At 35.2% G+C, this 26,701-nt stretch overlaps 1 protein-coding gene across 1 annotated transcript in view; it reads right to left on the bottom strand.

Annotated features, from left to right (window-relative positions):
* EHBP1 (EH domain binding protein 1) overlaps positions 1 to 26,701 on the bottom strand; it is a 337,775-nt gene that overhangs the window by 91,762 nt on the left and 219,312 nt on the right. Inside the window, 9 exon segments of the mRNA XM_030310685.1 lie at positions 4,791 to 4,872; positions 4,874 to 5,348; positions 5,351 to 5,494; positions 5,497 to 5,568; positions 5,571 to 5,688; positions 9,677 to 9,702; positions 9,705 to 9,724; positions 11,050 to 11,131; positions 11,134 to 11,227. Coding sequence (XP_030166545.1) covers positions 4,791 to 4,872; positions 4,874 to 5,348; positions 5,351 to 5,494; positions 5,497 to 5,568; positions 5,571 to 5,688; positions 9,677 to 9,702; positions 9,705 to 9,724; positions 11,050 to 11,131; positions 11,134 to 11,227 — 1,113 coding nt within the window.

Here is a 26,701-nt window from a genome sequence, read left to right as displayed (position 1 = left end):
CAACCCTAAGTGCTCACTGATGGATGAGTAGATAAGGAAATTGTTCACACACATACACACAGACACACACACAGACACACACACACAGACACACACACACACACTTAGTGGCATATTATGCAGCCATAAAAAGAACAAAATCTTACTACTTGTGACAATATGCATGGATCCTGAGGGCATTATGCTAAGTGAAATAAGTCAGCAGACAAAGACAAATACAATATTATCTTACTAGTATGTGGAATCTGAAAACAAAACAAAGCCCCCAAAACCCAAAACACCAAGCTCACAGATATAGAGACCAATTGGTAGTTGCCCAAGGCTGGGGATAGAATGTGGACAAAATAGGTGAAGGGGGTCAAAAGGTACAAATTCCAGTTATAAAATAAATAGGTCATGAGGATATAACGTATGGCATGGTGACTATAGTTAGTAATACTGTATCGCATATATGAAAGTTTTAAGGGAGTAGATCTTAAATGTTCTTGTCACAAGAAAAAAATTTTTTGTAACTACATATGGTAATGGATATTAACTAGGCTTATTGTGGTGATCATTCACAATGTATACAAATATCAAACAATTGTACACCTGAAACTAATGTAATATTATATGACAGCTATATCTCAGTAAAAAAACTAATTTAAAAAATCAGGGCAACTGGGTGGCTCAGTTGGTTAAGTGTCTGACTTTGGCTCAGGTCATGATCTCACAGTTCTTGAGTTCGAACCCTGCATTAGGCTCTTTGCTATCAGCGCAGAGCCCACTTCAGGTCCTCTGTCTCTCTCTCTGTCCCTCCCCTGCTCGTGCACATGCTCTCGCTCTCCCTCTCTCTCAAAATAAATTTTAAAAATAATAAAATAAAAAATAAAGTAGGTGCCGGGGTGACTCAGTTGCTTAACTGTCAACTCTTGATTTTGGCTCATATCATGATCTCATAGTCATGAGATTGAGCCCTGTGCCTAGCATGGAGCCCACTTAAGATTCTCTCTCCTTCTCCCTCTGCCCCTCCCTCACTCGCATTCTCTCTCTCTCAAAAATAAAATAAAATAAAACAAAATAAAATAAAATAGAATAAAGATAATTAGCAATCCTGGCACCCAAAGATAATCACTACAGAATCATACTTTTTTAACTTAACATTCCATTGTGAGCATATTCTCATGTAAATATTTTAAAAATATTTGTAAACACAATTTAAAACTGTTTACCTAGCATTCTAATAATACAGATGCATCATACTTTATTTAACATCGTCTTAAGGTATTTAGGTGTTTGTAATTTTTCACTATCAAGAACAATGTTTTTATACACATCTTTTTTTTTAATTTTTTTTTTCAACATTTATTTATTTTTTTGGGACAGAGAGAGACAGAGCATGAACGGGGGAGGGGCAGAGAGAGAGAGGGAGGACACAGATCGGAAACAGGCTCCAGGCTCTGAGCCATCAGCCCAGAGCCTGACGCGGGGCTCGAACTCCCGGACCGCGAGATCGTGACCTGGCTGAAGTCGGACGCTTAACCGACTGCCCCACCCAGGCGCCCCTATACACATCTTTATAAATTCTTATACACAGTTCTGATTAACCTATGGAAATAAGTGCTGCAGGTAGAATCTAATGAGATAAACATTTTTAAGGAACTTGATGTACATTGCTAAACTGTCCTTCAGTAAGGTTGACTGCTTTACAACTGGCTGATTATCTTTACTGCTATTGTGGTCAAATATGAAGAGATATTATGAGTATCTAGTTTAGCATAGACTTTAGAGTCAGAAAAGGTTGGTTTGAATTCAAATTTTAACACTTATTAAATGATCTTAGGCAACTCTGTAAACTCCATTTTCCCCACATATTAAGTAGAATTTAACCACTTACCTCATGGGTTATAAGTTTGAGAGATATGTATAAGGTATGAAGGTCAAGCACTCAATGAGCAACATTATGACTTTAAGTCTGTATAGCCAAATTGATCAGATTTTTCTCTAATCTAATGCCATTAGGTACTAGATGTACTATTATTTATGAACTACTAAGAAGAACAAACATTGTCAAACTCTAAATACTATCTATTATAAGTAACATATTGATTTCAGAGAAAATGTAAAAAGATGCTTATCTTAGACTTGATGAAGTATAGTATGTAAAAAACCCCAGATTTTTAAGAAATTTGCCCAATTTCAAAACCCTGTTAAAATAGCACAATTTTAGGGGCGCCTGGGTGGCGCAGTCGGTTTAAGCGTCCGACTTCAGCCAGGTCACGATCTCGCGGTCCGTGAGTTCGAGCCCCGCGTCAGCTCTGGGCTGATGGCTCAGAGCCTGGAGCCTGTTTCCGATTCTGTGTCTCCCTCTCTCTCTGCCCCTCCCCCGTTCATGCTCTGTCTCTCTCTGTCCAAAATAATAAACGTTGAAAAAAAATAATATTAAAAAAAAATAGCACAATTTTAAAAACCTATGAAACATTAGCAATCATATTACAATTTTTTTTTGTGTCAGGCAGTACTTCTGATAAAAAAAACCAAAAACAAAAACACCTTTAACTTTACCCTAAACAAAATTCTGACCATTTAACCAATGGTCAGTTGATAAACAAATATATATGGGGTCATAAATAGATGTTGCCTCCATCATCCTGTGGATTTATTGTACATCATTTAAACCTTCTGAACAGCATCACAGCATGATAGAGTTTAAGAGCTAAAAGGGCTCTTAGAGATTATTTCATTTAATATATGTGGAAATATGATTAAAAGAATTTAAATGGCTAGTTAACATGTCACACTGGTAATTATTAGCAGAGCCAAGATGAGAACCTAGGTGTACAGGTTCCAAGTCCACAGTGTTTTTAATTTTAAACATTAATTAATTTCTATGTTTAATTAATATATTTACCTTAAAAATCTGGGTTATAAGAAAATTCTGTATTGGGTAATACTTAGAACTTAGGTTACTAAATTCTGCAGTTATTAACCACTAGATGTTTACTGATTATCTGCTATGTAGGGACACTCTGATGTCTTGAAAGCCTTTTTGTCCTAAAGGTTAAAGTACTTAGAATTTATGATTTGTAATTTTTGATTAGGAGAACAGGGGCTTGCTTTGTTAGCTACTATCATTTCTTTGATTCAAAGATGTGCATTTTTCCTTAACATCTCTGATAACTTAAATTGATGGCATCTTATAATCTTTGTTAGCCAGATGGTAGTCAGGACAGCCATCAATGCCTACACACACATGTGCTTGATATTTTGGGTGGCATGACTGCAATTCCTTGATGTTTCAGTTAACAAATACTTAAATAGTATCTGAAAAATGGAATATAATTCCAGGTTATTGTCCAAAAATCTTATTTTGGGGACTTCTCATAAGGTCAAGAAAATGCAATTATCAATCAGTATTACTGAGAAGAAAACCCCAGAGAAAACTGTAGAGGACTGCTGTATTCAAAAGTTTCAAACTTTGGTTTTAGAATTACTTTCATGCGCTCAAAAATTATTGAGGATCTCAAAAAGCTTTCATTTATGTGTTATATTTATTTATATGTAGCATTTAAATTAAAACTGAGAATGTTAAAAATATTATATATTAATTTAGAATAACTGTAATGAACCCATTAGATGTTAACACATTGTAACAAAAAACAATACTTAAAAAAAAATAAGCGAGAATGGCATTATTTTAGTTTTTAGAAATCTCTTTAATATCCGGCTTGATAGCAGGCAGCTGGATTCTCATACCTACTTTTGTATTCAATCTTTTGAGATATTGCAAATCACTTAGCCTCCAGAAACGTCACTGTACACTTGTGAGAAAGCGAAAGTGAAAAAGGTAAATGTTCTATTATTATTAGGAAAGAGTTTCAACTTTGGGGGCTCTCTGAAGAGGGTAGAAGAATTCCAGGGTCCCCAGATCATACTTAGAGAAGCACCACTATAACATTATGCTTTTGATGGCACAGAGGATAATACTGTGTGGCAAAACAGGAACACCAAAAACTCCAAATCAAAAAGTGATTCACAAGAGTTGGATTCTAAATTCTAATTCTAAGTCAGTTATATCTTAACCAATTTATTTTGCTTAAATTCTTTTTTATGTATACATAAGAGGGTTATATGATGAAAAAAATCCATGCTTGAATAAGTTAAAAGAATTCATTCAATAGGTATAAAATAAAAATTCTATGCGATAAGAAAACCATTTATCATGTTTTTCTGGCAATGTTTTCCTTTCTTTTTGGTACATAAAATAATGGTATATCTTATAATGATGGTGCCAGAGATTCAATTAAATACAGTAATATTGTAAGGTCAAATCTGCATCATATTCCCCTCATGGGGAGAAATTCGGATGTTACTGGAATTTTTAACCACAAGTAACAGTGGGACTGAAGATATCAATTACAATGCAACTAAAATATCTGAAGGAAAATACTTTAAATGGGAAATATTTAACTTAGCATTACATATTTTCAGAATGATATTCCTAATAAATGGAATAGTGAAATATCTTTGACTTATTCTTATAGTGAAATGTTCTGTTTTTATAGATAAATAATATTTTGATTTGAAAAGGTAATATTCTTTATCTTCAATCTTCAAATTTGGATTTATTTCTAGGCTTAAAATATTATATCATAAACTTTAAATGAAGTTCAGGTATATTTTAGGTTTTTATATAATGGGAAATTACCTCTACCTTTACTCAGTTGTAGTATTTTAAAGTGGTCTATAAAGACAAAAAAATAGAGTAACTATTTACTAAATATAGGTAATCATCATTCTAACTCACTTACCTGGACTGTTTTTGTGGAATGATCTGCATGATTGAAAGTGGTTCTATCAGCATCTGGATCAGACTCTGTCTGCCTTAGGGAAGTACGTTTTTCTTGTAAGGTCTGCATCTCTGTTGTATGAGTATCCAAGTTTGGAAGTGGGAGATAAACTTGGTTTTTTGATAGGTGATTCAGGATCCGATCTGCATTCTAAGGGTCTGGAATTCTCTAATTTTTCCTTCTCCAAGTTATTACTGATGTCTAGAGTCTGAAGCTTTTGTTCCTCTGTCTCCTCACAAATAAAGGGTGGAGACACATCCTTCTTCTTATCACTAACGTATAAGTCACTTAATTCTAAAGTCTCTGCTTTCAGGAGTCTCTTCTTGCCTAACAAAACTTGTGCGTGGATTGAATCTGTATTGTAACATATTCCAGGGTCATCGGATCCTGAAGTCCTTCCAGAGCTCTGCTGGGACTTTTGGGGTTCTGTGTCACTTTTAGTCCTGCGACAGTAAGGGGAGGATGTGCTTGGACTAAGATGATCGTCAGGAGTCTGATGTTCACTTTCTGACTCTCCAACCCACTATCATTTACAAATACAGAGTCATCTTGCGACAAGAAGTCTACTGCTCCGCTGGTAGGCTGCTGTATTTCAGGCTCCCGTTTCAGATCACTAAGTTCTGCATAGAATTTTTCCTGATCAACAGAACTATTTGTATCTGTTCATAGTTTCCAACTTTATATGTGCTTTTACTGCTGTTCTCCTCTATCTGGACAACATTCAGTTCTTGGCCACTGAATGTGCCCTGATTTGATAAAGATAAGTCATAACAGTCAGTTTGTCAGGAATTGCTAATAAAACCATATCAGAAGGTTCCAACAACCGGGAAATTCCTATGCTGGCAAATCCATCATATGCCTTTAAAGAAAGGAAAAACAAAGATATATTGAATAGTTCAAACAATCCACTCATTTTAAAAACAGCAAAAGAACAGATATTAACTAGATATACTGTGGTGATCATTTTACAATATATTGAATCATTATGTTATGCACCTGTAACTAATGTAATGTTATATGTCAATTGTGCTTTAATAATAAAGTTGTAAAAATAAAGCTTAGTTACCATAAGAAAAGCAAATTTTTAAAGAATTTTGTGTTGTTGGTTGGAGGGTATATTACATTAGTAACATTAGTGCTACATGAAATAACAAAATTTCATGCCCAAAATTTGTAAAGGTGGGATAGATGCAAGAAAAAAGAAGTTTCTTAATTAATAACAATTGAAATGTTCCCCAATAAATGAGTAAAAATGAGAATTAAAACCAAAAAAAAACCCTTAGAATAATTTTTTATAAGGAACTAAGGTATAAAGAAATAATAATCAATCTGGAGCTTTATCATTCCCATCAATCTCTCTTTACCATGATCACGTAAATGCAGTGATTCGTGAAGAAAAGTAGAGCTAGATATCCCCAAAGAAGGAAATCCTAGATTACCTGGTATAAAATACAAGTAAGTACTATTTAAGCCTAAGAACATAGTAACACTTTTAAATGCCCAATTAGGACTGATTTTCATAATGAGAAGAGTGATTGCATTTTCACTTCATCCATTTTGGAAAGAATGAAATGTTTGAGTAGTACAACCTAGTTGAGAATGTGAGGTTGCATTGTATTATTTTTGTTAGCCTTTAAAATGACTGTGGCACATCAGGTTTTTCTAGTTTTGAAGAATCAAAGCTGTTTCTCAATTTACAATTAATTATTACTATCCTGAACTAACCCTTGAAAACAGCACTGTGTTGCTAGGAAGTATTAAAAATATGCCTAAAGGTTCAGATATACTCTTGGAAAAAGTAAGGACCCTCTAGTTGCACTCTCACTTTGGAATATAAAATGTCTAGTCTTTGTAACAACCTAGATGTAGGATCATAACTCAAAGTTTTTCTTAAATAAAGGTTAGGGAATATGTAACAATTTAGAAGGAATTAGTCTTTTGCACTTACATGTTAAAGAGCATTTCTACCTTTGAATTTAATCCTCATCTCAAAGTCTTCCTGGAGTTTAATAAATGTTGTGGAATAAGTAAGAAAGAAAATGAAAATAAATTGCAATATTAAACCTCTTCAATTTTCACAGCACTATGTTTCATAATATAGGTACCTCAAAATATTTACTCAAGAGAATGGCTCAGTTGGTGTGCATTGTTTAGGCCTGTTTGTTATTTTACATGTTTTAGGAAAATTAAAGTCATTTTCCTCCTCATGTGTCTTGACAACTTGATTGACAGACATCAATTGCAGACCATCACGAAAAGCACCACAGGCAGTATTCTAAACATTTCCCAATTATCTAAAACACTGACATACTGGTTAAGATCATATGTCACAGGTAAATACCTTTTTTATTCAGTACTTTTTACAGACCTGGGAAAATGATTAGCTTCCTTGTGGGGAATCTCCTGCTGGTGTTTTGCTTTATGTAGCAATTCACTTTATGCACACTAACTGCACTAAAAAAACCATTTAAAAAGAAACTGGGTTTCTTGTAAGCGAGGGTCAAGACTTTATAAAGGAATCTTCCCCTAGGTTAACCTCTTTTGCTGTGGTCAATCACCTGTCTTTTCAGCTGTTTATGTGAGGACGAAAAAAAAGAGGTCTTTCAAAGAAAATGGTCGTATTCTTTCCTAGATGTTATTTAATGATAAGGAGGAGTCATTGCCAGTTATGTTATGCATCTGCATGGAACTTAAGACACATGCATTGTTTCTTAGGCTGCTTTAAGTCCAATCAAGGGCAGATGAGGTTATCGGGAAGAATTGTGTGAAGCCGGAAATAATCTGCAGGTAGCAGCTGATACTCAATGTAGATACCAGGTAGGAAGTTGCAAAGTGATGAAAAGCAAAGATTGTATGACAATTATTTATTCAATTGTGCAATGAATAGGACCATCTAAATTAAAATCCTTTCAAAAAGCCATGATATCTACCCTAGAAGATCTAATTGAGAAAAAACGTAATAGGATATTCTTCTCTATGTAGTAATATGTAAACCCAAGGTATGCTCATCATTAAGTTCCTGAAAATAATGTAAAGAAGTGTGACCTAAACCTTAAGGCAAATCTCCATACTCTTAAAAATACATAGCCAGGTAAAATCAACAATGTTCCTTTTCAAAATTTCAAACAGTAATTTAAAGCTTCACTTTACAAAAATAATAATGCTCTATTTTATGCTTTTATCTGCATTTAAATTAGCTTAGTATTTTATTCAAATGCAAAAAAATGCAGGCATAGAACTATCATACAAGCTCTCCAAAATTATACAAGAAATAATTCACAAGAATGACTTACTCTGTAGCATACCTACCACAGATGTGATTTCTATTAAGAAAAAATACACTGATATTTTAAGATTACCTTTTTGGTGGCATATTTCAATTAAAAAACCTAACAGTTTTAAAATGTATTTCCTAGGGCCATCCTCAGGCATTTGTAAAGGTTTTTTTAATGACAACACAAATTTTTGGGTTTAGAGGGCAATAAAAGTAAAAAATTGTTGAATTAAATTCTCATCTGTTAACTGAATTTCTATCAAGATTCCTTTATGGACTTTTTAACACTCATTGGTGGTTTTAATTATTTAATTTAAAGTAGACTGAAAACTTTAGACCAGAGGTTATTAATCACTTTGTTCTATGAATCCTTTTGGCAATACACCCTTTTCAGAATAATGCTGTATGTTTATAAAATACATAGGATTACAGAAGAAACCAGTTATATGAAAAAATAAAACCTTAAAAATATTAGTAAGACTGAATTGAGAAACAGCAATACGTATACTTTTGGTGAATGTATTAACAACTGTAATTGTGAAGAAGTGATGAGCTTAAAAGATATGTGAAGGTATTACAACTGCAACTGCAAGGTGATTCCAAAATATCTGAGACTCTTAAGGTGATAAAGTCTTAGGCATGGCTAATGCTAAAGTGGTGTGTTGCCAAAATTCATAATTAAAGGAAATGCTAAATTTCACTTAAAGAATTAAGAAAATAAAATACATTTTCCCCCTAGTCATGTTCAAGAACCCCCTGAATTCTGTCCATAGCTCCCACATTAAGAACTCCTATCTAAGACAACAATGTATTTCATTACTTTCAGCTGAAGAATTCAATTCAGTATAAAAAACGAGTACCTACTGTGTGTTGAGTTAGTGCTTCCCTCCTTTCTCATGTCACAGTGCACATACATGTCATAATATTGTACTGTGCACTGGGGTAAATAGTTAAGTTAGCCTGCAACCACAGTCAGCTAGCCCAGCAGCCTCTGGGCAACTCAGCCCACATAGCTACCCTGACGGCCAAAAGATCAATATCCCCCTGCACAGTAATTAGGAAGCTCTGCCCTCAGTATGCTAATTAATATGTGGAAAAACTATACAGTTTACCAGAAAGTGAAAAAAAACAAAAATAAAACCAAAACCCAAGTTCATATCTTTTTGCTTCTAGGAACATATGCTTGCTTCTTGCATACCTGCCCTCATTCCCTCCCAACATATTTTTCTAAACTCATAATCATTTATGGTACAAGAGCATTGAGTGCACTTTTAAAAGCTAATCTCAAATAAAACAGTATGCTTTAACAATATTTAACAGTGAATGAAGTCCATACATATATTAAAATTTGATGCCAGTCTGGCACTTGTTGATCTTTAAAGGCCATGACAACCTAGGGTAAGACAACCTAGAGTAAACTATGCATCCTAATTTGCACTGCAAGAAGCAGACTATCTTCTTTCTGTGAGCTGCAGTTATGACCTTACAACACAGCCTCACGTTCCCTAAATCAATAAAAGCTGCAGAAGAGCCAAACTGGAAACTATGTATTTTTTTCCTTGGCAATTCTTACCTTTTTGTTGTTCTCTTTAATATCTGAGGATTCAGAGACTTGTAGTCACTGGGGAAGAAAAAGGCACTGTAGGTACATACAGTATTGATAAAAACAGCTGCTTAAAAAAAAACTGAATCTAAAAATTTGACATTCAATAATACCAAAGAGTAACTAGCAATTTCACAGCAGTTCAATCAACCAAACTAATAGTGTGGAAAAGTAAGTAAGTAAGTAAGTAAGTAAGTAAATAAATGAATGAATGAATGAATGAATGAATATAGTGATTACATGTTTCATTGCCTGAAGCTTTCCATCTAAAAGAGAAGTTAAGGCAGGGCACCAGAGGACCCGTCTTGACAACCAAATTTACCATGAGGTAATCCTTTGTTGTCAATGTACAAAGAGCTATGGGCTAATATGTCTCATCTCATTTTAACAGTAACACAATTTTCATAATAATTAAAAAAATTTTTTTTAATGTTTATTTATTTTAGAGACAGACAGACAGACAAAGCACAAGTGGGGAGGGACAGAGAGAGCCGGAGACAGAATCTGAAGCAGGCTTCAGGCTCTGAGCTGTTAGCTCAGAGCCTGATGTGGGGCTCAAACCCATGAACCATGAGATCATGACCTGAGCCGAAGTCGGACACTCAACCAACTGAGCCACCCAGGTGCCCCTCATAATATTTAAAGTCAGTTATTTGTATGAGATTAAGAAAGAAAAAACTTTTTTTTTTTTTTTAAGAGAAGATAGGTTTTAGGCATCAAGAAGGGAGAACTTTTCTTTTTGGCACCCATTTCTTTTCTCAAAAAGCAAAAGGTGTGAGTAATAAGAAACAAAGTCAACTGTTTCAGGACATGCATTAATGAAATTATTTATGTTTGGGGTGCCTGGGTGGCTAAGTTGGTTAAGCATCCAACTCTTTTTTTTTTTTTTAATTTTTTTTTATTTGACGTTTATTTATTTTGAGACATAGAGAGACAGAGCATGAGCGGGGGAGGGGCAGAGAGAGAGGGAGACACAGAATCTGAAACAGGCTCCAGGCTCTAGGCTGTCAGCACAGAGCCCGATGCGGGGCTCGAACTCACGGAGTGTGAGATCATGACCTGAGCCGAAGTCGGTCGCCCAACCGACTGAGCCACCCAGGCGCCCCAAGCATCCAACTCTTGATTTCAGCTCAGGTCATGATCTCACGGTTCATGAATCTGGGCCCCACATTGGGTTCTGCACTGACATTGCGGAGCCTGCTTGGGATTCTCCTCTCCCTCTCTGTGCACATGGGCACACAAAAGCATAAATAAATAAACTTAAAAAAGAGAAGTTATTTAGGTTTTTAAAGAAACTATTATTTACAAAACAATTTACAGGGAATGGAAAATGTTCTACTTACATTAAATCTGGTCTAAAGTGGTGTAATATTGCACAAAAAGATAAACCGTTTCTCCATGATGTAGTAAAATTGGTGATTTTCACCCCCGGTAGTTTTTTGTAACTTCTTTACACCATACAAGCAATGACTGACTAGCATTTGGCTTTCGCCCCAAAACAGGACTTGGTATAGGACTTGGCTAGAAAAAAAGAAAAAGAGGAGGAAAAACATTAAAATAATTTAATGAAAGATGAAAATTAACATTAATTGACCTAAGTAGATCATTTTAAACCCTTTGATGTCAGTTTAGGTCCTTCAAAATTGTCAATTCAAGACAAATGAAACCTCCAAGAAGGAGACATGAATCTTAAGTTATTATCTTCAGTTTTAGCCTATGGCATTTGCCTGACAAGGATGTAGATATGCAAGATTTTAAACTCATACATAAGAACAAGCCAAGAGCTACAATGATGGAAACATTATATTGAAGTATTAAATACTAAGTCTGAATATCTGTGTAACTCTTATACCCTAAAATTTTTTCCTCAAATACAATCATGGATAAATATAGTTCCTTTTTGACTAGATTAAAAATAATGTATTTTGAAATCTAACTGTAGCACAAATTGTTAGCAGTGGAAAGACCAAGATCCTATTAAGTTTTTTTTTAATACAGTAATCATATTTTTGATAGCACAATGGTAATCATACTCAAACATATTTCTTATATAAATTTTATGATGGCAAAACAGATTTAGAGTTATTAGCAATAGTCAGTATTGGTAGCAACAGCACACAACAGGTGTGATTTGGATTTGCTCAAAATATCTTCTAATATCACTGATAGTTACTTTTGTAGGTCAGCTAGGGTGTGTTGTGTGTGTGTGTGTGTGTATGTGTGTGTGTGGCTAAATCTTAAGCATATACTTGGTTTTTCCCTTGTTTATATATTTAAAACAATGATGACAAAAAAAAAAACTACATAAGATTTTTATCCTAACTTTTATTATTCTTAAAACCATGTCACTTTCTTTACTGAATAACAACATTTTGTGATAGTAATGTAAGGTGGTACAATTGAAAACCATAAAGAAAAACTACAATAGGCTTCTGACTTTAAATTTTGCTATCAGTAAGAGTGCTGATTGATAAACATAAAATAGGGCCCTCTAAATAAGGTGAAAGGAGGATTATTATTTACCCCTAATCACTTAAGTTTAACATGCAAACCATTCTCGCTACAAAGCTTACTTAAGAAAGACCAATGATGCCCCCACTTGACAAAAAGCATGTTAGTGCCAAAAAATTAAAATCATCAACTCCAATTAAGATTATACATTCACTCCTCCTGTGAAAAGACTAAGAAACACCAAGGATATAATTTCTTATTTTTTATTATTTTTATTAACTGCCATATTAAACAATTCTTATATAAAGCAACCTTACAAAGGGCTGTTCATTAAGTAATCACCTATACAAAGTAAATGTGGAAAAATACACAAGCCAAAAAATTCAATAAATTTAGGTTCAATTCTACTTATTATGAAGAAGTAGGTAAAAATGGAATTCCTAATGTAATAAAGTATTTACTTTAGAATAAATAATAGTTCTTTTTTTTTTTTTCCAACGTTTTTTTATTTTTATTTTTGGGACAGAGAGAGACAGAGCATGAACAGGGGAGGGGCAGAGAGAGAGGGAGACACAGAATCGGAAGCAGGCTCCAGGCTCTGAGCCATCAGCCCAGAGCCCGACGCGGGGCTCGAACTCACGGACCGCGAGATCGTGACCTGGCTGAAGTCGGACGCTTAACCGACTGCGCCACCCAGGCGCCCCAATAATAGTTCTTTTAATAACGTCAATTTGACATGTATAAAAATGAATATTAAATATCTTTTTATCTAACGGTGACTTTGCACTGTGATTTTCAAATAGTTCTAGTCACTTAACCTGGAAATAGAGTGGAGAATGGTCCATGGATGAGGTAGGGGGATCAATGAACTGGGTACAAACAAATTTTTTTCTTAGATTTCCTATTATTTAAAGGATTGTCTTTATTAAAATGTTTTTCTGTATCAAATTATACTACTAAGACATTGATTCAATTACAGCTTGAGTAATAGGTACATGGGCCAGATAATCTGCAAATGTCATTGCAATGATTCATTCCAATCATCATTGGCACGTAGACAGGTAATGTACAAAAGTCATTATCATTGTTACAATCCAGAGTGGCTTTCTGTAAGAATTAGGGAAAACACACAATGTCATTATGATTATAAATATATCCTTGTTTCTAAGAAGGCTCAATATGAAAAGGCTAGAAGAACTAAGCTAAACTTTGGATTTACCTTAACACAACAAAACCTTTGAATTAAACATATCTTACAGATGCTTGCTGCACTGCCAAGAAAAAGAAGTCATATGTAATTGAAGAAACTTTGATGAAATTACAAGCCCTATAACTGGTCATATTGGCTGCAGAGAAATAAAACTGAAGTAGAAGCACTGTACAATAAATCATCCACTTTAGAACGGCTGATCTTTCATCTAATATTTTGCAGAGGGTTACAAATAAATAAGCAGTTAAATAATTTCAAAGCTTTCAGGATATGAATGAATGTCATTTCTTGTTTCTTGCTATAGCTGGCTCCTGATGTGGCAGGTTAATTTATTTCTCTCTGTTTCCTCATCTACAAAATGGGGATTGTAATGGTACCTAGTGTACATAGTGTCATTATAGTAAGAGGACTGCCTCTCCCTCCTCCCATCCATTATTGTTCATTACCACTCTCTCCCTTGATTATTCTGAACCATATCAACCTCTTTTCTGTTCCTTGGATATCCAAGACATGGTCCACCTTTGCATCTTTGTACAGATTGTTCCATTTGCCTGGATGTTCTCCTGTCGGATATCTGCATGATTAACTCCAATGCAACCATTTTCATTATGCCTGTTATGACAACCCTATTTAATAATGCAACCCATCTCCATCATTCAACCTCAACCCCACACTCCTGACTACCTTACCTTGCTCTGTTTTTTCGATAGTACTTACCATCCTATGGTCCATATACTTTATTTTGGTTATTACCAAAATATGCTTATTGGTCATGCTTACTGCTTATTACTTTGTCCATTCTCACTAAATATAAGGTCTGTGAAGACAGGGGTCTATGTTTGTTTCATTAACTTATCCTAAGAGTCAGCAGGCACTCAATAAATGCTGCTAAATAAACAGATGCAGGCAAAACACTTGGCAAAATGTATGGCACATAGAAACAACTCCATAAATGTTAATTACAACTATTATTACTACTACCAATACATTATCAGCACTTGAATTCCTATTTTTGAGGGTCTTTTGGAAACTTAAAAGGCCACGAATTCTTCAAGATTAGTGAAAAATATTTTTGCAAACAAAGCTTTAGCTGGGAGATAATCTTGATACTTTATGTACAAAATGGAGCACTTGGAATTCTTGGCAATGTATCTACTTTTATGAGTTTGGTGAAAAAAGCAGCTCTGAGTGACTTTAATTTAATGCTTTCCAAAGAAAGGAAAACACCAAAATCTGGCCATTAATGGCAGAACCAAGCTATCAGATGCTGGAACAACTCTTTTTAAAAGTTCTTTATTTATGCAGTGACCAGATGTATGAGAAGACATCTTTATTTAACATACTGGGAAAGTAAACCACAGATATTACAGTTATATTTGTTATGTACAAGAGAGGAGATTTCTAAAAGCCATTCTTATAACTTTATGATCAGATTAATCAGAATCTGACTGATTTTGAAGAACTGATCTGCTTCATTAGGTGATCCTTCCATTTCTCTCTAAATCAAGCTACTATATGGATGCAATGGTACCAATCTCAGCTTAACTAAGAACTACAAATAGATGCCAATCATCATGATTATAGAGCCAATTTGAAGACATTACCGTGGAGAGGAAATAGGACTTGAAACCGTTGTTTCACTTAATAGTTCTGTGTTCTAGTATAGATAATTTTAATGCATTGTTTCTGTTAACATAGCATTTTACATATTAAAGATAATAAGGCCACCTAGTTACTCTTGCTATCAATGGCAAGAGGATTGCTTTCAGAAAATCTAGTCAAATAACTTGTTACAAAATTTCCTAAATTTTAATAGCTGTAAGAAATTTCAATTCCATTTTTTCTGCTCTACCCCTCTCACTATAGTTGCTTTCTCTTTGCTCTTTCCTCTTCTTCCACTGATACAAGCACATATATATTCCTCTAGGTATTGCTCTAAATAGTTTTTTCTCTTTCCACACTTTGAGCTGATTCACTCCCAGGATTTCAACTATCACTTCCATGCAGATGATTCCCAAATATACATTTATAGTTCAAACTATCTCAAGTTGACATTTCCAGCTGGCCGTCCTTCCTGCCATATAAAATTCAAACTCAATATGTTCAAAACCATAATTATAATCTTTCCTTACAACCTGCTTCGTTTTCATTATGTTTACAAATGATACTGCTATTGTCCCAATTATCTAGACTTTTAATCTCAGAATCAGCTTTGACATCTTCCTTCTCCTATCATCCCTTATTAATATAGTTAATTCATGGGAAATTTTGATCCTATTGCTATAACCCATCTTCTTTTGTCTAGCTATTGCAAAATCTTGCTAATAGGTCTTCTGTCTTTCAAAATTCCCCTTTATCTGATTCATTGCCATAGCAACAAACTTCTTAAAGCACAGGTCAAAGTATCTAATGACTGTTAAACACACAAAATTACATCAAAATACTTTTGAGAAGTGAATCCCAAATCTCTTTCAATGTATCTACTCTCCAGGATGATTAACTATTCTCTAGAATCACTATGCTCTCCTCCCTAGTCCCAGCTCCCCTACTTCCTGTCTTTGATCACACAGATTGTCACCTCACTTTGGAGTATCTTCTGTCTCAAGTACAACTGCTACAATTCCACTTTACCTTCAAGATTATTGCACAAAAGGGGCACCAGGGTGGCTCAGTCAGTTAAGTGTCTGACTCTTAATTTTGGCTCAGGTCATGATCTCCCAGTTCGTGAGTTCAAGCCCCACGTCAGGCTCTGTGCTGACAGTGCGGAGTCTGCTTGGGATTCTCTCTCTCCCTCTTTCTCTGCCCCTCCCTGGCTTGTGCTTTCCCTCTCTCTCAAAATAAATAAGTAAACTTTAAAAACATGTTTTTTTTAAAAAAAGATTATTGCACATGAAATCTCTCCAACTCCAGTCAGTAGGAATTTTCAATATTCCTTTGACTCTCATATAGAATTTTTCTTACAATATGTTATTTCTTCCCTCTACAAAAAGACTTAATTTTTCATTAATCCATACAGTATATTCTGAGCATTTACTATGTCCCACAGGCAATGTTAAAACCTTTACATGGATTAGCTCACTTAATCTTCACAACTCCTTTGAGTTAAGTGCTATTATTCCCAATTTCAGTTGAGGAAACTTAAGTCACACAGCTAAAAAGTAAAGGAGTTAGGATCTATACCAAGGTGTTCACACTCCAGAGCCTGTGCTCTTATCCAACATGCATTTCACATTTCAAGATAATGCAGCTTTAGGACCTCAGCAGAAACTGTAAGTTTCTTGAGACTAGTAGTTGCCTTAGTTTACTTCTTACCTTTTTCAGAGCTTAGTGACTGACTGCCCAGTGTATATTAAGTTAACTGATTCTTTTTTTGTTTTTTTTTTAAATTTTTTTTTCAACGTTTATTTATTTTTGGGACAGAGAGAGACAGAGCATGAGCGGGGAGGGGCAGAGAGAGAGGGAGACACAGAATCGGAAACAGGCTCCAGGCTCTGAGCCATCAGCCCAGAGCCCGACGCGGGGCTCGAACTCACGGACCGCGAGATCGTGACCTGGCTGAAGTCGGACGCTTAACCGACTGCGCCACCCAGGCGCCCCAAGTTAATTGATTCTAAAAAGGCAATTGATCCAAAAATTTTAAGCTTTAGGAGTACTTAGTTGATAAAACCCTTTGTCCATTCTTTGGATTTTATTTACTTATTTAAAAAAAATTTTTTTTTTATGTCGGGGCACCTGGGTGGCTCACTTGGTTAAGCATCCGACTTCGGCTCAGGTCATGATCTCGCGGTTTGTGGGTTCGAGCCCCGCATCCGGCTTGGTGCTGACAGCTCAGAGCCTGTTTCAGATTCTGTGTCTCCCTCGCTCTCTGCCCCTCCCCCACTTGCACTCTGTCTCCATCTCAAAAATTAAAAAACATTAAAAAAATTAAAAAAAAATTATGTTTGCTTATTTTTGAGAGAGAGAGAGAGCGAGCACGAGCGAGGGAGAGGCAGAGAGAGAAGGAGACACAGAATCCGAAGCAGGCTCTAGGCTCTGAGCTGTCTGCACAGAGCCTGATGCTGGGCTGGAACCCACAGACCGTGAGATCATGACTTAAGCTGAAGTCGGACACTCAACCGACTGAACCACCCAGGCGCCTGCCCCTCTTTGGATTTTAGAGTATTGGTTAGAAGTAGAACTAGAAGTAGAACTAGAAGTAGAACTGTCAGTCCACAGCAGTGAAATATATACTACTATTGTTAAAATTGTAGGACATTTTTGTCTCCCTATTGCTGATTCTGGGAGTCTTCCCCCAATTATTACAAATTTTCAAAAACAATTGAGGAAACTGTGGATAAACCTTACAATTTGGGAAGCACAAAACAAAAGCAGTGGTGAGAACAATAACACTTGTATTTGCACCGTTAATTCTTCTTCAAAGTGTTTCATTTAAATAACTTCATTTTATTCTCATAGAGAAACTGAGGTATTATTTACTCCTAGACAATCTGAAAGATTATGCTGTAATTAAATTAATATTGGGAGGAACTTGTGCTTATATTAAAGGACTACCATCTGAACACAATTTTTGGTTGCTGGTTTTTGTTTTTTTTTAGTTATTTTTGACAGTGTGAGCATGAGCTGGGGAGGGGCAGAGAGAGAGGGAGACACAGAATCCGAAGCAGGCTCCAGGCTCCAAGCTGTCAGTACAGACCCTGATGCGGGACTCGAACTCACAAACGATGAGATCATGACCTGGGCCGAAGTCGGACGCCCAACTGACTGAGCCACCCAGGTGCCCCAACTGTTTTTTTGTTTGTTTGTTTGTTTATTTATTTTTTGAGACAGAGAGCAAGAGTGTGAGTGGGGGAAGGGCAGAGAGAGAGGGAGACAGAGAATCTCAAGTAGGCTCTTGAGTTGTCAACCAAGAGCCTGACGTGGGCCTCAAACTCAAGAATGGTGAAATCATGACCTGAGTTGAAATCAAGAATTGGACCCTTAACCAACTGAGCCACCCAGGCGACCCTGAACACAATTTTTAAAAAGCTGAACAAAATGTTAGAAAATTCTAAGATACATCAAACAACTATCCTCAAATCAAGATCTTGGACAGACTAGGTAACTGGAGAGTGAGCAAAGCTCTCACAGCTGCTTTTGTAATGGTTGCTCTGGAAGAGTGAACTGAGGGGCAGAGCCGCACTTTTGGTAGACTCCCAAATAGCAATACGCACCCCTTAACCCTCAAAAGTAGAAAAAATAAAATAGAATGGGAACAAAAAAGTGAAATTGGAAATACGCATACAATACAAAGGATCAACAAAGCTAAAAGTTGCTTCTTTGAAATGACAAAATCAAACCTCTGATATGACTGAACAAGAAAAAAAAAAAAAGAAGAAAGCAAATTCCTAGAAAAGTATAGCTAGAAGAGACAGAAAGCCTAGATAGTTTTTGTTGCTATTGAAGAAACTGAATTTGTAATTGAAATCCTTCCTATAAACAAAATTTCAGGTGGTTTTATTGATAAGTTCCACCAAACATTCAAGGAAGAAATATGTCCAACATTACCTTCCAGAGAATAGGAAAAATGAGTTTATTCTCCAACTCATTTCATGATCCTAGCAAACCCTGATACCAAAACTCAATAGAAAAAGACAAAATTACAGGAAAACCTGTCATGAATATAGAGGCAAAAGTGTTAATAAAAATTAGCATGTTGAACCTAGCAATTTATAAATTGAACTGGACAATGAACCAAGGAATGCACATTTGACTTAACATTAGCAAATCTATTGAGGTAACTTGCCAAATTAACAGATGATAGGGGAAACTGTATAGATATAATCATCTAAATAGATACAGAAAAACATTTAACAAAATGTAATGCCCATTTATATTCTATAAAATAGTCCTAGCAAATTGATAGTAACAAGATTCCTTAACTTGTAGAATCTTCAGCAACTATCTCAATGATGCAATAGTTAAGATTTTTCCTTTGAGAGTGGGGATCTACTACCACTTTTATTTACCACTGTTTTGGAGGTCTTAGCTAGTTTTAAGGCCAGAAAAAGATATAATGTTGTAAATATTGGAAAAAATCAAAATGGTAAAAGTGACATTATTTGCAAATAATATAATTAAGTACATAGAAAATCCAAAAGAACCTATAGATAATTTATTAGGATGAATATGAGAATTTAAGGAGGTTGCTGTGTACAAAAAACAATGTACAAAACTAACTGCATTCCTATACACCAACAAAAGCAGTTAGAAATTAAAAATTTTAAGACCATTCACAGTGGCATAAAAAAATTACCAAGGAATAAATCTACAAATAATGTGCATGAGTGTAACTAAAAAACTATCAAGCTTTACTGTGAGAAAATACAGGAATCTTAAAGAGATAAAGAAATATACCATATCCATGGATTAGAAGACACAATTTATAAAGACACCAATTATTTCCAGGGAGAAAGGGTTAACCAAAAGACCTAAGACCTTTATGAGGAAATGACCTCGAGTTTACCTTCCAGCAATGTTCCCACAGAAATATATTGGATGAACATCAACGTGAAAGGTCAAGTTTGTTACCAGGCAACATTACTTATTGTAAAAATGACCCCGGCTTGGTGAACTGCGTCTACACTTGGAAGCCTGTCAATAAACTATAAATGCCTATTGAAAAATAAAGGCCACAGCTTCCTTGTGCTTACAGTGATTCTGGCACTTAAATGTGTCCCTTGAGGGATCTAATGGTTAAACATACAGGTGTACAAGAGTATGTATCTTATAAACCAGAGTGGTCCACACTTACCCATCTTGCAACTGAACAATTCATGGGGAGTTGAACTATGGCACTGCATACCTGATGCTATAATGCTAACATAGTGCATTTCCTTGCCTTCTATAAAGCTAAGTAACCTAGTGCCAAGTTATTTTATACACACCCATACACAAAGGGCTTATAATCAGAATGAAAATCTGCTCTATCACATTATTAAGAGAACTGCAAAAGACACTACTACAGACTTCCCTCCCAGGAAGGCTAAAGTTAAAAACTCTTAATTAAAAGGAAATTAATATTTTAATGAAATTAAAAATATCAAGTGTTGACAAGAATGTGGAGCAAAGGGAACTTATACAGAGCTCACGGGAAAACTCTGGCATCATCTATTATGATAAATCTGAAGATGTGCATATGCTATGACCCAGCAATCCTAGGTTTATAACCTACAGAAACTCATGGTTATACAAGATAGAATACATGTTCAAAAATGTTCACAGCATTTTTGCACTGTCACAGCAGCACTGTTTACAATTTCCCATATGTGAAAATAATTTTAATATTAGAATTATATATGTTGTTGGTGACAACGATAAAATAGATCTTAAAATTGTTATCTGTTCAGATAGTGAAATAACACCACACACACACACACACACACACACACACCACACAGAGATAGACAGACAGAAAGAAGGGAGGGAGAGGAAGAGATTGAGAGAAGTACAGAAAACATTTAATCCTAAAATACTACTGACAAAAGAAAACAGGTACAAAATCATATATATATATATATATATATATATATATATATATATACCAGGTGATTCCATTTATATAAAATGAAAAACCAGTCAAACCTAACATTATATTATTTAAGGATTTGTACTTAAAATTTCTGGAGTGATTTCAAAGATCTAATTCTTTTGGTGTTTACATAGATGTTCACTTAAAATAATTTTCTTTTTTTTAATTTCTTTAATGTTTATTTATTTTTGAGACAGAGACACAGCATGAACAGGGGAGGGTCAGAGAGAGGGAGACACAGAATCTGAAGCAGGCTCCAGGCTCTGAGCCGTCAGCACAGAGCCCGACGCGGGGCTCGAACGCACGGACCGCGAGATCATGACCTGAGCCGAAGGCGGACGCTTAACCGACTGAGCCACCCAGGCGCCCCTAAAATAATTTTCTTAAGTTGCTATATGTTTTATGCACTTTTTTGTATATATTTTATATACATTTCTGTTTCACAGCAAAAATGTTTAAGAAAAATATTGGAATTGCTGGTTTAAAAATAATGAAGTAAAGATGGTGGTTTCCCCATGCAATCTGAAAATCACCTAAAGGTAACAAGGATAATGAGAAACAAAAGTAAACCTTTTTCAGCCTGAAGTAGGAGACATATGGAACCCTGACTACAATATATGGGGATGTTCTAACAATAAATTAATAAACAAATTTCCCAAATTACCAGAAGAATCAATTATAAATAAAACAAGGAAAACAGAACTCATATAGTGCAAAAAAAATTAAAAGAAAGCATAATTATAAAATAGGATTTCAGAACCAGGACCAAATATATCTAATAATTACATACAATAGAGACAGTAGAAATAGGCCCACATACAATAGCAGGGGAGAGAAGGTTGACCTTAAGGACTTGTGTGAAAAGACTGGTGGTGATATTAACAAATATTAGTCTTCTTATATGTGTAATCAAATATGACAACATTTGGAAGATCTGTAGGACTTGGGGAATCACTATTGTCCAGTGAACAAAACATAATATTACAAAACCATGCATCAACAAAATATCCATTTGAAAATGCAAGATAAACCAAGGTATGATTTCAGATTCTGCATGTCAAATAAAAAACTATCACTTGTGAGTTTTCATGTAGTATCAAAGAAGACAATCTATAATTATTTGAAAAGTCTATTAAAATTATCTTTATTTTTCCAACTGTAAGTGTGAACAAGGTCAGATTTTCTTTATATACTTCAACCAAATAGCATATTTACAACAGATTAAATACTGAAGCTATCTCTACTAAGCCAGTCATTACAGTGTGGCAAAAGTGGAAAAAATTTCATTCTTTTTACTAAATTGTTTTTGTTCTGGAAAATATAGTCATCTTTCCAAAAAAATGTTATTTATGTATGTAATTGTTTATTATTTTTATTTTATTTGAGAAAGTGTACATGAGAGCATGCATGTGAGAGAGGGAAGGGCAGAGGGAGAGGAAACAAGAGAATCTCAATCAGGCTCCATGCCCAGCACCGAGCCTGACACAGGGGTCAATCTCACGACCATGAGATCATGACCTGAGCTGAAATCAAGAGTGGGACGCTTAACCAACTGAGACACCTATACACCCTATATTATTATTATTTTAAATGAATTAATATACTTTTTAATTTTCTCATTTTTAATTTCTAATATTATAAGTATCAATAGGTATAGCTCACATAAAAATTCTTTGGGGCCCTGAATAACTTAAAACATTTTTATTATAGTTAAGTACACATAATTTAGTATGTACCATCTTAACCAGTTTTATACATTTTTAAGAATATTTTTTTTTTTTTTAATTTATTTTTGGGACAGAGAGAGACAGAGCATGAACGGGGGAGGGGCAGAGTGAGAGGGAGACACAGAATCGGAAACAGGCTCCAGGCTCCGAGCCATCAGCCCGGAGCCCGACGTGGGGCTCGAACTCACGGACCGCGAGATCGTGACCTGGCTGAAGTCGGACGCTTAACCGACTGCCCCACCCAGGCGCCCCAAGAATGTTTATTTTTGAGAGAGAGAGAAAGTGGGGAAGGGGCAGAAAGAAAGGGAGACAGAGGATTCATAGCAGGCTCCACATGGTCAGCACAGAGCCTGACACAGGGCTTGAACTCATGAACCATGAGATCATGACCTAAGCTGAAGTTGGATGCTTAACCAAATGAGCCACCCAGGAGCCCCATCTTAACCATTTTTAAATGCACAGTTCAGTGGTATTAAGTACATTCCCTATTGTTGTGCAACCATCATGACTGTCCATCTCCAGAACACATATCTTGCAAAACTGAAACTCTATACCCATTGAACAGTAATTTCCCATTTCTGCTTTCCCCAGCCTCCGGCAACAATTCTACTTTCTGTATGATAGAACTGTTGTTACATAAGATACCTTATATAAGTGTAATCACATGTATTTATCATTTTGTGACTGGCTTATTTCACTTAGCATAATATCCTCAGGGTTCACTGATGTTATAGCTTATGTCAGAATTTCCTTCCTTTTTAAAGCTAAACAATATTCCACTGTGTGTGTATATATATATATATATATATATATATACACACACACACATACCACATTTTGTTTATCCATTCATCTGTTGATGGACACATGGGCTGCTTCCATGTTTCAGCTACTGTGAATCATGCTGACTATAAATGTAACTATACAAATATCTCTTTAAGATCCTGCTTTCAAGTCTTTTAGATATACATCCAGAAGTGAAATTGCTGGATCATATGGTAATTCTATTTTAAATGTTGTGAGGAACATCTATAGTGTTTTCCATAGTGGCTGAACCATTTTATATTCCCACCAGTGGTGCACAAGAGTCTCAATTTCTCCACATCCTCACCAACACTTGTTATTTCCTTTTCCTTCCTTTCCTTTCTGTTTTTCCTTTGATAGTAGTCACCCTAATGAATGTGAAGTGGTATCTCACTGTGATTTTGATTTACATTTCTCTAATGACTAGGGATTTTCAGCATCTTTACACATGCTTATTGGCCATTCATATATTTTCTTTGGTGAAATGTCTATTCAAGTTCTTTGTTCATTTGCTTTTTGTTGTTGATTGTTAGGAGTTCTCTCTATACTCTGATATTCTTCTTCATCAGACATATAACTTGGAAATATCTTCTCATATTATGCAGGTTGCCTTTTACTCTGTTGATTGTGTCCTTTCATGAATATAAGTTTTAAATTTTCATGAAGTCCATTTGTCTATATTTTTTTGGTTACTTGTACCTTGGGTCTTACATCCAAGAATTCATTCTCAAATCCAAACTTGTGAAGCTTCTGCCCTATATTCTCGTATAAGAGTTTTATAGTTTTCATACATTCAGGTTTTTGATCCATTTTGAATCAATTTTGTACAAGCTGCTAGGTAAGGACCCAATTCCATTCTTTTGCAAGTAGATATCCAGTTTTCCCAGAACCATTTGTTGAAAAGACTGTACTGTCCCCACTGAATGGACTTGGCACCCTTCTTGAAAACCATTTGACCATATATGCAAGCGTTTATATCTGAGCTCTCTATTCTATTGCCCTATATGTCTGTCTTTATGTCAGGACCACATTGTTTTGATCACTGTAGCTTTGTAGTAAGTTTGAAATCAGGAAGGTGAGCCCTCCAAAACTGTTCTTTTTCAAGATTGTTTGGCTATTTGGGATACCCTAAGATTCCATATGAAGTTTAGAATGGATTTTTCTATTTTTGCTTTTTTAGGATTTTATTGGGGATTGCATTAAATCTATAGGTCACTTTGGGTGGTATTGACATCTTAACAATACTAAGTCTTCCAATCCATAGACATCTGTTAAACATAGCCATTTATTCGTGTCTTCTTTATTTCATCATTGTTTCCTACTTTTCAGTTCGCAAGTCTTTCACTTCCTTAGTTAATCCCTAAGTATTTTATCCTTTTGATATGACTGTAAATGGAATTGTTTTCTTAACTTCCTTTTCATACTGTTCATTGTTAGAGATAAAACGCAACTTATTTTTGTGAAGACTCTGTAACCTTTGCTGAACCATCTATTCTAGCAATATTTTTTGTGTGGAATCTTTTGAGGTTTTTCTATATAAGATCATAATCATCTATGCAGAGGAATAGTTTTACTTCTTCCATTCTAATTTTGATGGCTTTTGTTTCTTTTTCTTGCCTAACTGCTCCAACTAGGACTTCCAGTGTTACACTGAATAGAAGTGGAGACAGTAAGCACCCTTGCTTTGTTCCTGATATTAGAGTAAAAGCTTTCAATCTTTCATCACTGAGTATGATATTAACTGTGAGTTTTTCATATATGGCTTTTATTATCTTGAGATAGCTCCCATGTATTCCTACTTTGTTGTTGTTTTTTTATCATGAAAATGTATTGAATGTTATTATTTACTTTTTCTACATTTATTGAGATAATCATGCAGTTTCTGTCCTTTACCTTAATGAGGTGTTGACTGATTTTCACATGTTGAACCACCCTTGCATTCCAGGAATAAATTCCTCTTGGTCACAATTCTTTTAGTATGCTGCTGAATTCAGTTTGCTAGTATGTTGTTGAGGATTTGTGCATCAATGTTTATAAGAAATACTGGTCAGTAGTTTCCTTTTCTTGTAGTGTCTTGGGCTTTGTTATCAAGGCAATGCTGGCCTTACAGAATGGGTTAGGATGTGTTCCCCCCTCTTTAATTTTGGGGATGATTTGTGTTTTTTCTTCTTTAAATGTTTGGTTGAATTCACCAGTGAAGTCACCAGGTCCAGAGCTGTTGGGATATTTTGATGACTAACTCAAGGTCCTTACAAGTCACAGGTGTGTATTCAGATTTGTGTTTCTTCATGAGTCGGTAATGGTAGGTTTTGTTTCTAGGAATTTATGCATTTCATATAGGTTATCCAATTTGTGGGTATACAGCTGTTCCTAGTATTGTCTTATAATTCTATTTCTGTAGAATTTCTAATAATGTCCTCACTTTCATTTTTGATTATAGTAATGTGACTCTTCTCTCTTTTTGTCTCTGTCCATCTGTCTAAAGGTTTGTTAATTTTGTTGATCTTTGCAAGAACTTTTGGTTTCAACAGTTACCTCTATCTTTTTTCAAAGACGTATTCTTTTAGGAGTGTTAGTTTTACAAAAATGCAGAGGAAAGTACAGAGATTTCTCATATATGCCCTGCCTCCACACATGCATAGCCTCTCCCATTATCAATATCACTCATCATAATGGTACATTTTTTATCAATAATGTTATTCATCATCTCACACAGTTACCACTTCTTTATGTGTGGTGAAAACACTTAAGATCTATTCTCTTAGCAAATTTCAAGTATACAATATTCTTAATTATAGCCACCTTCTTGTACATTAGATCACTAGATCTTATTCACACTACATAAAACTTTATACCCTTTGACCAACATCTTCCCACTTCCACAGTTTATCTTAGGGTTCACATTTGGTGTTGTACATTCTATCAATTTGGACAAATGCATAATGACATATATCCATCATTGTAATATCGTACAGAATATTTTTGCTCCTCTGTGCTCCTAGTCATATTTCCTCTACACCCAGGTCCTGGCAACCACTGAGCTTTTTACTGTCTCCACAGTTTTGCCTTTTCTAAGATGTCATATAGTTGGGCCCACACAGTATGCAGCCTTTTCTGAGTGGCTTTCTTCACTTAATAATAAGCACTAAGGTTCCTCCATGTCTTTCCATGTCTTGATAGCTCATTTCATTCTAATGTTTAATAATAACCTGTTATCCAGGTACCACAGTTTATTT

The sequence above is a fragment of the Lynx canadensis genome, chromosome A3, assembly GCF_007474595.2.
Source record: "Lynx canadensis isolate LIC74 chromosome A3, mLynCan4.pri.v2, whole genome shotgun sequence".
Classification (NCBI taxonomy): domain Eukaryota; kingdom Metazoa; phylum Chordata; class Mammalia; order Carnivora; family Felidae; genus Lynx; species Lynx canadensis.
The sequence above is the reverse complement of the archived record's forward strand: the minus strand, read 5'-3'. Positions and strand labels throughout refer to the sequence as shown.